This window comes from Saccopteryx bilineata, chromosome 11 (assembly GCF_036850765.1).
Source record: "Saccopteryx bilineata isolate mSacBil1 chromosome 11, mSacBil1_pri_phased_curated, whole genome shotgun sequence".
NCBI classification, from domain to species: Eukaryota; Metazoa; Chordata; class Mammalia; order Chiroptera; family Emballonuridae; genus Saccopteryx; species Saccopteryx bilineata.
Window position 1 is genome coordinate 80,722,407 of NC_089500.1, and position 11,738 is coordinate 80,734,144.

General features: G+C 45.1%; 4 protein-coding genes across 5 annotated transcripts; 1 reads left to right on the plus strand and 3 right to left on the minus strand.

Moving 5' to 3' along the window:
• Positions 1–1,031: 1,031 nt before the first annotated feature.
• On the minus strand, positions 1,032–1,520 carry LOC136315147 (histone H3.1). Its single transcript, XM_066246461.1, has one exon. The coding sequence runs from the start codon at positions 1,518–1,520 to the stop codon at positions 1,110–1,112; it is 411 nt and encodes a 136-aa protein (XP_066102558.1). The 3' UTR covers positions 1,032–1,109.
• Positions 1,388–4,000, plus strand: LOC136315148 (histone H2B type 1-C/E/F/G/I). 2 transcript variants are annotated; one of them, XM_066246463.1, is made up of 3 exons: positions 1,388–1,509; positions 2,435–2,833; positions 3,778–4,000. In XM_066246463.1, the coding sequence occupies exon 2, from the start codon at positions 2,445–2,447 to the stop codon at positions 2,823–2,825; it is 381 nt and encodes a 126-aa protein (XP_066102560.1). In that variant the 5' UTR covers positions 1,388–1,509; positions 2,435–2,444; the 3' UTR covers positions 2,826–2,833; positions 3,778–4,000. The 2 variants fall into 2 exon arrangements, with proteins under 2 accessions (XP_066102560.1, XP_066102559.1); XM_066246462.1 differs by lacking the exon at positions 3,778–4,000 and having other exon boundaries at positions 2,435–3,237.
• A 5,649-nt stretch (positions 4,001–9,649) lies between these two features.
• H3C8 (H3 clustered histone 8) lies at positions 9,650–10,188 on the minus strand. The gene has a single exon (XM_066246743.1). It carries the CDS (start codon positions 10,186–10,188, stop codon positions 9,778–9,780), a length of 411 nt encoding a protein of 136 aa, XP_066102840.1. The 3' UTR covers positions 9,650–9,777.
• Positions 10,189–10,995: 807 nt separating this feature from the next.
• LOC136315265 (histone H2A type 1) lies at positions 10,996–11,500 on the minus strand. Its single transcript, XM_066246728.1, has one exon. The coding sequence runs from the start codon at positions 11,498–11,500 to the stop codon at positions 11,108–11,110; it is 393 nt and encodes a 130-aa protein (XP_066102825.1). The 3' UTR covers positions 10,996–11,107.
• Positions 11,501–11,738: the final 238 nt, after the last annotated feature.

Here is an 11,738-nt window from a genome sequence, read left to right on the forward strand (position 1 = left end):
TAAGCAATACAAAGTAGCAACTTCTAAAGACTGTCCCCACTGGGTTTTTTTACATAATTAATTTGAAGTACAGTCGCTAAACCTAGTTTCCCCTAATGAAGACATCCTATATAATTATAATATTGAAACCAAGTGCCAAGTACACTGCAGGCCTTATTCCGTTCTGAGCAGGTTTTACTCGCTCTCATTTGGGTATGTGGGTGGATACGCTCTATGCACTCTTATCCCATACAGAGGTAAATTCATGTAACCACCACTATGATTCAGACAAACTTTCACCATTAACAAGGAACTCCTTCACTTGCCTCTTCCCTGTCCTGGGGCAATCACTAACTTGTCATCCATCCCTGGCTTTGTCATTTTTGAGACTGTTACATGAAAAGGAAAAGCAGTAAGAAAGGGAAGAAAACACAAAGAAGACATTTAAAAATAAAAAACAAATAGAGAAATATAAGTCCACGTAGAGACTGCAGTTGTTGAACTGCTGGCTCCTCCCTGGGGCTTGATTTTCCTACATTACAGGGGAATTCATCAAAGAGCTCCGTTTCAGAATAGCTCCTGGCTAAGAGGTCCCATTGCTAATTGTGGAAACTTATTAAATCCACAACTCGAGCGTTGTCTGTTACAGAATTATATTTGGGAGGAAATTGGGAAGCTGGGGCCAGTGATTGACGATTCCCAGTAACCAGAGGGTAACTCTCAGGTTCCTCTGTGCGACACCTGCGTTCTGCCTGTTTCAATCTCATGTTCAAGTAGAGTGCAAAATGGGCTTATAGTTCCAAATTCAACCTTCCTGGTTAGAAGTATAGATACAACTCCAGACCTGTTTGATGAAGTACTGCTCCCGCCAACTGAAACAGACAGCATTAACAGCGCACTCCGCTGGTACTAAAAGAAAGGCCTGAAGGAGAACGCAGCACACGGTGCCGCAGAACGGGGCGGGGGCGGATGAACGAAAAAAGTGGGGCTGCCACAACGCTACTCTCAGGAAGCTGTCCACCCTCTACAGATTTGTCTTGAAAACCTTTTGCCTGCAGCTTTCTTTAAGTTGAAAAGGTAGGTGGCTCTAAAAAGAGCCTTTGGATTCAAGGTTAAGGGTAACTAGTAGTTTACGCCCTCTCCCCGCGGATGCGGCGCGCGAGCTGGATGTCCTTGGGCATAATGGTCACGCGCTTAGCGTGGATGGCGCACAGGTTGGTGTCCTCGAACAGCCCCACCAAGTACGCCTCGCACGCCTCCTGCAGCGCCATCACTGCCGAGCTCTGGAAGCGGAGGTCCGTCTTGAAGTCCTGCGCGATCTCGCGCACCAGGCGTTGGAAGGGCAGCTTACGGATCAGCAGCTCGGTGGACTTCTGGTAGCGGCGGATCTCGCGCAGGGCCACCGTGCCGGGCCGGTAGCGGTGCGGCTTCTTGACGCCGCCGGTGGCGGGCGCGCTCTTGCGGGCCGCCTTGGTGGCCAGCTGCTTGCGCGGGGCCTTCCCGCCAGTGGACTTCCGCGCGGTCTGCTTGGTACGAGCCATGACAGCAGTCAACTGAGTCTTCAGCTCGTTTCGCTCTTATTTATAACGTCAAACTACTCCTGATTGGTCCAAATATTCAAATTTCGCGCCATGAACAATACGTTTTGTGATTGCTATCAGTTTCACTTTTAAAAATAACCTACCTGTTACTGCGTTATATTTCCACTTAGCTCTTTGCCCTTAATCTACCTTGAGTTTAACATGCTTTACGCAATAATGGGTTTTTGTTTAATCTCCTTGTCACTTTCCTTAATCTCCAGTTTTGGATTAAGTTTGGGAAGTGGCGAAAATGAAAATTCCCGGGTTTCTCAACCTTCTCAAAATTTCTGCGTTTAATTATGACCCATCCAGTTCAGTTTCATCCTTTATTAAAGCTTTTGACTTAACCTTCTCAGAAACACGGGGATCTCTTTCAAATACTCCGTCCCTGGATAACAGAAAAATCCCACCGTGGTGATAATGTGACGGTTCTTTGATTCTGAAAATGCTTAAATGCTTCAGGCTTTTATCAGACCACGTTGGAAACGTCAGTGGCATAATCAACACAGATGCAGCTAACTCGGAGGTGCTCTGTTCTGGCATTAGAAACCAGTAACTAATTCAGCAGGAAACTACGCAATCATGAATTTATATCACGCCTTGTCTCTATAGATTTTGTTCGAGGGAGAGAGGAGGTTCATAATTAGATACAACTGATAGGGCATTGATTTTTTGAAATGCTGTGAATACGAAAATTCCACTGAAAAGAGTCCAGAGCTGCTTCCTCATAAACAGTCTCTTGATTGCTTCAAGTTTCTAGTGGATGCTTTCATCCAATCAGGGATTGAGTTTGTTTAAGCCTAATTTGCATAGAGGACCTACAAATATAGACCATCTGTGTAAGCACATTCATTTTGTTGCTTTTCTGTTTGAAGGTAATTCAGGATGCCTGAGCCCGCCAAGTCCGCGCCGGCCCCGAAGAAGGGCTCCAAGAAGGCGGTGACCAAGGCGCAGAAGAAGGACGGCAAGAAGCGCAAGCGCAGCCGTAAGGAGAGCTACTCGGTGTACGTGTACAAGGTGCTGAAGCAGGTGCACCCCGACACCGGCATCTCGTCCAAGGCCATGGGCATCATGAACTCGTTCGTCAACGACATCTTCGAGCGCATCGCGGGTGAGGCGTCGCGCCTGGCGCATTACAACAAGCGCTCGACCATCACGTCCCGGGAGATCCAGACGGCCGTGCGCCTGCTGCTGCCCGGGGAGCTGGCCAAGCACGCCGTGTCCGAGGGCACCAAGGCCGTCACCAAGTACACCAGCTCCAAATAGACTCGCTAGTAAGCAGCTTGTCTCCTAACCCCAAAGGCTCTTTTCAGAGCCACCCACATTTTCCAGTGAAGAGCTTTAATACTAGGTGGTATTGTCATCTCGGCGGAATTGCCATACATGTTTTTGAGAATAGATTAATATTAACGTCATTCTAAAGAATTGTTAAGATCACTGCATTTGGAGGGGCGGGTGTCATATAAGTCATTGAATGGGTAATGAGGCAGGATAGTAAAACGTTTTTCTTGCAGCTAGGACGGGAAACAGCTGAATAAACTGAGCAGTTGACAGCCAGCTGCAGGGTGTCACCTTAGAAATAACATCTAGGCTTTATGTTTTGTATCCTAGCTCAGGTGCTCGACGACAACCCCCACACCGTGGCTGTTGGCGCCTTTTCCTGGGGCTGGCCAGTCACTGCGGCTCTTGGAAGCGGCGGGTGGGGGTGGGGGTGGGGTGTCACACCTACTAAGTCTGATGAATATTCTACGAGAACCTGTCATAAGACCACACCTGAATTCCCAATTTAAAAATAAAAACTCAACCCGCTTGGGAGCATTCCTGCGCATGTCCCTTCTCTCTTCTCCTCCCTTTCACTGCGCCCCCCACCCACATACACACATACACACACACACACACACACACACACACACACATACACATCAGTGTGTTCATCTTCTAAATAAATTTTAAGTGTCTTCCCAAGACTGCAATCAAGGGAGCGGAGGGCAGTGGCAGCTCATCCTGAGCTAACCCCTTGACCCTGTTTCCAAGTTTTCCTTTTTCTTATCTTTTCCAATAAGTTTTTCAGAAAGCCAAAGTAACCCCGCCTAGGCTCTCACTTTTTTTTATTGTTGTTTTTTTTTTCCTATTACAAGCCTTGCTTCACTGTCTCTAGGTTTAGTAAACTTTACTTTAAAAATCACCTGGACTTGTGTTTGTGAAATTTTCCCTGCAGAGTCAAGAACCTACTCATTACTGGCTGTCCCTCGGCAGACCTGAAGGGCCCAGTCCCCTGTCCCGCAACAGATAAAATGGTACCGTACATCTGATGAGGGATTGGGTTTGGGACTGTGGAACCAAAATGGTAGCAAGAATCATAGCCGACAGAGGAGAGACGTCCACACAACTCAATAAAGGAAGAGGAATTTATTAATAGCCAGTGGAGCACATGGAATAGCACCAAAGCACAAGCTCCCCGAAGTTAGATTTCTTACGTTTTCTATATCTTTACAGCTTTAGCTTTCACGTGATAAGTGCATGGGTGGTTTGGTTTTTGTGTTTTGTTTTTTACTTCTTTGTTTGCAGACCTATGTGACTTTTGTGTTTCTGGGATGGGAGGGGGATGAGAGGTTTGGACTGTCCTTGATTATTCACATCTCATTCTCTTGCTGGTGCTGCAAGTTCATATCAGGGAGCTGATAAGGAATTCACAGCTGGGGTTTGTGACTTTTCAAACTTTCTCAGTCAGCCCTTTGAGTCCTTTCTCCCTCAAAATGAGGTTTGAGAAAGAGTATCTCAAACAGTTATGCAAGTAACAGCCATTTTAGACCTCTTTTAAAAAAAAATGAAATAGGTTTTACAAGAGAAAGAAGAAGAGAAGGAAATCTGAAACAGGCCAAGGGGGGAAAAAAAAGCCTCTTTGTTCTGGGTAATGTCTTTTTGGCTGACGGCCAGCAAAGATGCCAGGCTTGCACAGTCTTTTCTTGAACAGGCTGGGAATCAACAATACAGCTTCCACTGTGTGTTTTCAAAACAACTTGATTAGCACGCAAACCAGTAACTTGTAATTCTGTGCTCTAAGTGCCCTCTCGTGTGCTTTTCTGTAGAATCATGGAGTTGGGGTGGGGTTGGTTCAGAGAAGTCTAACACAGATCTGAGTGACTAAAATTTTTCCCTAATTGAAGTGCTAAGTGGAAAGATGTAGGGCTCTGCGTTCATTTATTGAGAGTCTTTTAAGTTTCAGAAAGTGGCAGGTACTAGGAAAAGAGCAGTGAGCAGTCCTCAGCGAATCTAGTCATTTAGAATGGATACCTATTCAACTGTGAGACAAGAAAAATAAAATAGATGTTGAAACAGTGATCAAACAAAGGGAAGGGGAGCATCCGTCTAAAGGTCACATTTGCATTGCCAAAAACTGGATTGACAACCTTAAAATTTCAAGTTCCCTGGAGACAGTTAGTTCTAGAAGGTCAAGTGTTGGGCAGATAAAATATATATGCTCACTTTAAAGATGGCGCTGCCCACATGGAAGCTGTCACCCAGGTGATATTGTGTGTTGGGGGCGGGCTGTGGGCAGGCAGAATCCTTGTAGCCTGGGGCTTGGTTTTGGGATTAAGCCTTTCCCACCCTTTTTGATGTGAGGTGGTACAATCCCATCATGCCTCAGATAAGTGACTTTGTATTAGAGACTTCCCTATTTTGTATATTGGATTAAAGGTTTTGAATCTACACTATGAAATGGGGGGCAGAACAGAAGCTTGCTCTCTTGGTTCCTGAGATTAGCATTAGAACAGAGAGAGTGCCGGGGTCCAGCCCCCGGGGGGGGGGGGGGGGATCCAGGGGTCCCACAGGAGGAGACGGCGTAGGCGAAGATCGAGTGAGAGAGCCGAATTCTTTATTCTCTGGTTAGCATTTACTGCCAGGCATCTCCCCCAATGGCTGGTCTAACATTACTTTTTATGCACACACACTAAGTTACAATCACATGGTATTTTGAATACATCATTGTTTTAGTTTCACTATGGTTACATATTTCTAGATAACAGTTAATTCATATCTATAAGCTACAAGTCAGGTGGTAAGTCATTCAAAGTACAGTTATACAATAACTTGAATAGTAATAACAATATTGGTACAAACTTCTAAAAGATTAGTACTAATTAATAACTATTTTACTGTTGTTGTGAGTCAAGGGCGCAGAGAGAGATAGCAGACAAAATTATCAAGGACTAGCAAAGGACCACCACTAGCTCAGGGAAATAGCCTTGAGTTCATGTAGTGTCCTAATTCTTTTCTCACAAGACTACAAAAGGCTTGCTATTAAGAAACTGACATAGTATAAAGAGTAATTTTTACTTAGAGATACATAGAGTGCACCTGCAAGATAGCTAGTAGCAACATAATATCAGAAGGCATTAGTTGCTACTGCTGCTATGAATCCCACCACATACCTCTCCTTATTCTTGGAAAATACAAAAATCTCATGAGAATGTTTTACTGAGAAAAGCCCAGCAACTGTCTTCAGTGACAAAACAAGTCTTTTAACAAAACATTCTTTACTTGCCAGCTGCACTCTTATCCAAGGCCACGCAACAGGCCACTCTACTACACTTTACCTAAGATGCTAATGTCTAGTTAAACTTTATTTATTTACTATATTCATACACTAGTTAAGTTCTAACTTTATTCTTTCTAACATGATTAATAAGAAGAAGTTCTCCTACAAACTTAACCCTTTATGAGGGATATCATGACCAGCCTCTTATGTTTATGAGCCCAGTTCAAGGGGCTTACAGGCTTTTCTGTGCAACTTACACCTTCTGTCTCATTTCCAAAGAAATGACTACAAATCTACAGGGAAAGCACGGTACTATTATCCCTGTGCCATAAATAATAGCACACACCCAGAAAAGGGGGGGAATATAAGGCCAGATTAATTCAAAAGATTAAAGGGGGAATTGTCATTGTGCCTTTCCTTGCGGTGACTTTGTCAACCCGCAGCTGTTGGTCTTTACTGCGGTGACTCTATCTTCTTTTGCTGTGACTTTGTCAACCAGCAGTTGTGGATCTTCTTCTGCTGTGACCTAGTTAGCCAGCATTAGTGGATCGGCTCCCGACAAGAGAGCAAAGCAGAGAGCAGAGAAAGGCCACGTGGAGGAGGCCAGGAGAAGCAGCCAAGATGGCGGAGTGTTGAGTGAGAAGCCAGTGTGTGCAGAGAGAAGAAAGGAGATGGGGAACAGAGGTGAATAAGTCTGGTGAGCTAGAAACCTTTGATTCTAGGAAACTCGGGTAAGTCAGTGGCTTTGTGAGCACTGAATGTGAGTGGGTTTTGGAGCCCAGTGTGTGTTTTTACTTGCCCGCCGGGTGCAAGCTAGGATTAAAGATGATGGCCCACCAGTTTTTGGCTCCGTTGTTTCTTTACCGGCTGTCGGAATCCAATGCGAACCTGCATGGGCCGGGCAGCTGTGATGGTGGCGGCGGCCACCATCAGAGGCAAGAGGAGAGCAAGAGAGAGGAATTACAAAAATGTGTATTGTTCAAATTTCAATTTTGTGGACAGCAGATTAAAGTTCATTGAACCTAGAGGTTTGCTCTGTTGGAGGGCTGCAGGACTGAGTATGCAGCTTCCCATCTGCTGGGCTCCTTTACTCAACTCTGGTTCCCCGTTCACTCTCAGCAGAGAAGAAATTCACAGAGAGGAAGCAGAGGGAAGGGGGAAAGGGGAGAGGAGAAAGATGTGAAACAGGAAACTAAGCATCTGAGTAGTGTGATTTCTCATTTGCAATCTATCTGAAATGTGTTAATTTACCAATCTCTTTCTCCTTGTTTCTTGCTGTATGTTTTAATTCAATAAAATTAAACTGTGCAACTCACAAAGCTTCAGTTGGTCTGTGAGCCTTTTTTTTTTTTTCCTTGACCTTGAAAATGATCTGCCTGGCAGTGGCTTTGGAAGCTACCTTTGCATCAAGGTAAGGTCCCTTCTGTCATTCTAGTTCTCAATCTTAATGTGCCAAGTACCTTGTGGCCCAAGATGTTGGCTCCAGCTATCTGTGTTCATATTCTGATTTGAAGAAAGAAAAATAGGGAAGTTAATACTCCCACCATTTGTTGAAACCCTGAGGGATGGTATAATTTCACCTTTGCTAAGATATCACTGACCAAAAATAATGGCCATACTTGGTGGCAAAGGAAGCTTGTGGTGTTTAATGTACTAAATAAGAAAAAATATCAAATTCTGGAGACATGGCAATCCCTGCCATAGGTCACACTTAAAGACGGTGTAAATAAGAGGAAATAATGGTGAGTTAAGGACACTGGCGCTTCCTAGGACAACACAAATGAATTGTAAATACTGGCAAGAATTGTTTCAGTGGGAAAGAAAAGAAAATGATACAGCTCTAGTTAGAATTAAATTATTTTGAGTCGTGAAGAGTGTTTGACATCCCTGGGAGTCCAAACGGTAGCTTTGTTGCAATCAGCTCACAGGACTTGGAAAATCAGGAAAACACTTTGAAACCTCGAAGGAGGCCTCAATGGTCAGGTTCAGTGCCTTGTATGAACAAGGTCAGATTGAGTTTGGAGTCCAGTGACACCCTCCTGGTTTGGATATACTTTTCAAATACAGAAGCTGCAGTCCTTCCTGCCTCAGTCCTGTCTTTGATCTTGGTGGATCTTTCTCAGCTCATTTAGAAGACATGCCAGTTGTAACTTGCAGTCCACTTTGAGACCTCAGATCTGTCCTGATATCAAACTGTCTTAAGATGCACGTTGTCACAGATCATTGCTTTAGAGAACATTTAATTCGTGACGGAAATAAAACATACAATTTGTAAATCTACTCCTGGTGAGAGTTCACAGACAGGATGCCCTTGTCATTGATACAAAAACAGCAATAGAAAGAATAGACTTCAAAAAAATGGCATTCATGAGAATGACCTGAGGGAAACTTAGAACCGCGTACATTAAGGGGACCTGTGGGGGTCTGGGACTTGACACTATCAGCAAGGCCCAAACTACGCCTAAACTGTTACTGGTCCCCAAACTGTCAAGTCCTCCAGGCTCTGACTTCGGTTCTGCTCATTATAAATCCTGTTTATCAATTATCAGTAAAACAATGCCCTCGTAGTTCTGTTTGAAAAGGACAAAAATTTAATGGGAAAGTCAAAACTGATTCACTTTTAACTTTACACCAAGATGGGAATTGACATGAAAAAGCAGACAGCAAAGATGCCTCCTTTAGCACTAGTTTCTCCGTAATCAATGACCAAACAGGTGGGAAACAAAGCTTTAGGAGAGGTCAACAGAATATACACATCCCAAATCCAACCTTTTGTAGGTAAAGAACCTCACCTTTTATCATGTGTGCCCATATAACTTGACTTTCACACGATCACTGCCCCTTCCGAGCTACCCAAAATACAAGGAAACCACCTAGCCCACTGTTGCCAAGCACCACGCAAAACACCTGAAAATCTTATTTACATCCTTCCTGCTAGCCAGCCAAGTTCCCATCTTGGGACTTTTTCACAGAACCTACTACTCACTTGTGGGGTACAAAGCTGGCAAAAGGAAGTTTAGGAGACATCTGAAATATCAGAAGACACTAAACCAAGCAGTCCCACTTGACCAGAAGTCAAGCCAGTTTAAACCAGTACATTATAAAAACAAATCTCCACCTAACTGTCCCTAGTCAAACCATTTCAAACAAAATCTCAACACATTTAAAACTGTAACAATACATAGAACTAGCAAAATTACAGCGGTCTTTGAAAAAAGACGTGCCTCTTAAGAGCGTTTCAGTGGGTAGACCTTAGTAAAGCCAGGTTTTGTAGTTAAACCTGGAATTTGTGTTTTTACTTAAGTGCAGAGCTACTTACTGAATTCCTGAATAGACTTATTTACCAACCGCCACCCGCTAGGAGCTCTCGATGCTAATGATTGCAAAACATAAATACACAACTCCTGCATTGCCCAAAGGTGTTCAGGACTCCTCATTTTAAGTAAACTGGGTAAATCCTGTCTATGGTTCCTGAGTGTTCTAGCTAAATAGGAGCCTACTTAAATTTCACCTGTACAAGGCAGTTCTGCCTCAGTGCCTGTTTCTCAAGGACGGTGCTTACTGTCCTTTTTAAGCCGTTCGTGACCAACCCTTTCTGTCTACAGCTCTTCATACTGAAAGTGTAGGTGGCTCTGAAAAGAGCCTTTGGATTCAAGGTTACCGCTCGCTAAGAAAAGCTCATGCCCTCTCCCCGCGGATGCGGCGCGCGAGCTGGATGTCCTTGGGCATGATGGTCACGCGCTTGGCGTGGATGGCGCACAGGTTGGTGTCCTCGAACAGCCCCACCAGGTAAGCCTCGCACGCCTCCTGCAGCGCCATCACGGCCGAGCTCTGGAAGCGGAGGTCCGTCTTGAAGTCCTGCGCGATCTCGCGCACCAGGCGCTGGAAAGGCAGCTTGCGGATTAGCAGCTCGGTAGATTTCTGATAGCGGCGAATCTCACGCAAGGCCACCGTACCAGGCCGGTAGCGATGTGGCTTCTTGACGCCGCCGGTGGCGGGCGCGCTCTTGCGGGCCGCCTTGGTAGCCAGCTGCTTGCGAGGGGCCTTCCCGCCCGTGGACTTCCGCGCAGTCTGCTTAGTTCGGGCCATTTCAGCAACAGTGGAAATCAATGACAGAAAAGGAGAAGAGGTGGCCTTTATATAGCCTGGAAAACATTCTGATTGGTTTTGCGCTTTTTCAAAACTCCCGCGCAGAGAAACTATTGGTTGAAAAGTAAACCAGCTGATTGGTGGATTTTACAAACTGGATGAATTGATCCACCCTTCACTTTCTCCACTTTGTAATAAAAAGCAGCTAATTTTATTAACATTGTAGTTTCTCGCATTTCAAAAATGTAAATAGGGAACCAATTAAGGGTCCTGAAAAAGTGTCAATTCTGACTCAATAGATGTATGTAATGGGGTCTAAGAATCAAAGGATCACCCATTGAGAACTTGTATTTTGCTTTTTCTGAGACGGTTACTTTTTAACTGAGACAAGGTGCTTGACGGCCAGTTTTTATAGTCTGAAAACTTTGACCTATGTGGCAGCGATCTTGGTGGTATGAAAACTACAGATAAACGGACCAGAGATGACCGGTCAAACTCCAGGTTATCATTCCCACCCGCCTTCCGTCGGGGACAATTTGCTGACCTAGAAATTCAAGTCCTTCACTTTTGGTTTTTCCCCTACCTAGAAAAACGCTGGAATCAAACTCCATCTTGACTACAGAGGCTTGTAAATAAATATTCCCGTAATTTGCTTTATTTCAAATATACAAAATCCATGTTAAGCATTTTCCCTAAAAACCTTTTCCTAGGTAACATTAAAGCAGCAGAGTAGCGTCACAATTGGGCAAGATGGTTAACTACCAGTGAACAAGCTGTAGTGACTGGAAATATGATTAACTACACGTGGGCAGACTACTGTCCATACCTGCTCTTTTTATGTGAAAATGTGTTGGCTCTGAAAAGAGCCTTTGGGTAAAAGAAAACGTGGTAGGCTGCACGCAGGAATACTTAAGGTGATTCATTTCCCCTTGGCCTTGTGGTGGCTCTCGGTCTTCTTGGGAAGCAGCACGGCCTGGATGTTGGGCAGGACGCCGCCCTGCGCGATGGTCACTTTGCCCAGCAGCTTGTTGAGCTCCTCGTCGTTGCGGATGGCCAGCTGCAGGTGGCGCGGGATGATGCGCGTCTTCTTGTTGTCGCGGGCCGCGTTGCCAGCCAGCTCCAGGATCTCGGCTGTCAGGTACTCCAGCACCGCCGCCAGGTACACGGGCGCGCCGGCCCCGACCCGCTCGGCGTAGTTGCCCTTGCGGAGCAGGCGGTGCACGCGCCCCACGGGGAACTGTAGCCCGGCCCGCGAGGATCGCGTCTTGGCCTTGGCTCGCGCTTTGCCACCTTGTTTTCCACGTCCAGACATGATGAGTTCAAAAATCTCAGTAAGTTGGAAAAGTTCAGAAGAGAACCTTTTTATAAACCTTTTTGGGCGCGAAAGAGAAGGATCATTGGTTAAGACTGCAACTTCAACTTAACCCGTGAAAATGCAAATTTTGGATTCTTGCATTCTGATTGGGCAAGGCTAATTTTTATGACGTTGCTCCTAATAGTCACCAATCAGGCACAGGAATGTAGTTTATCACCTTATTTGCATGCTAGGT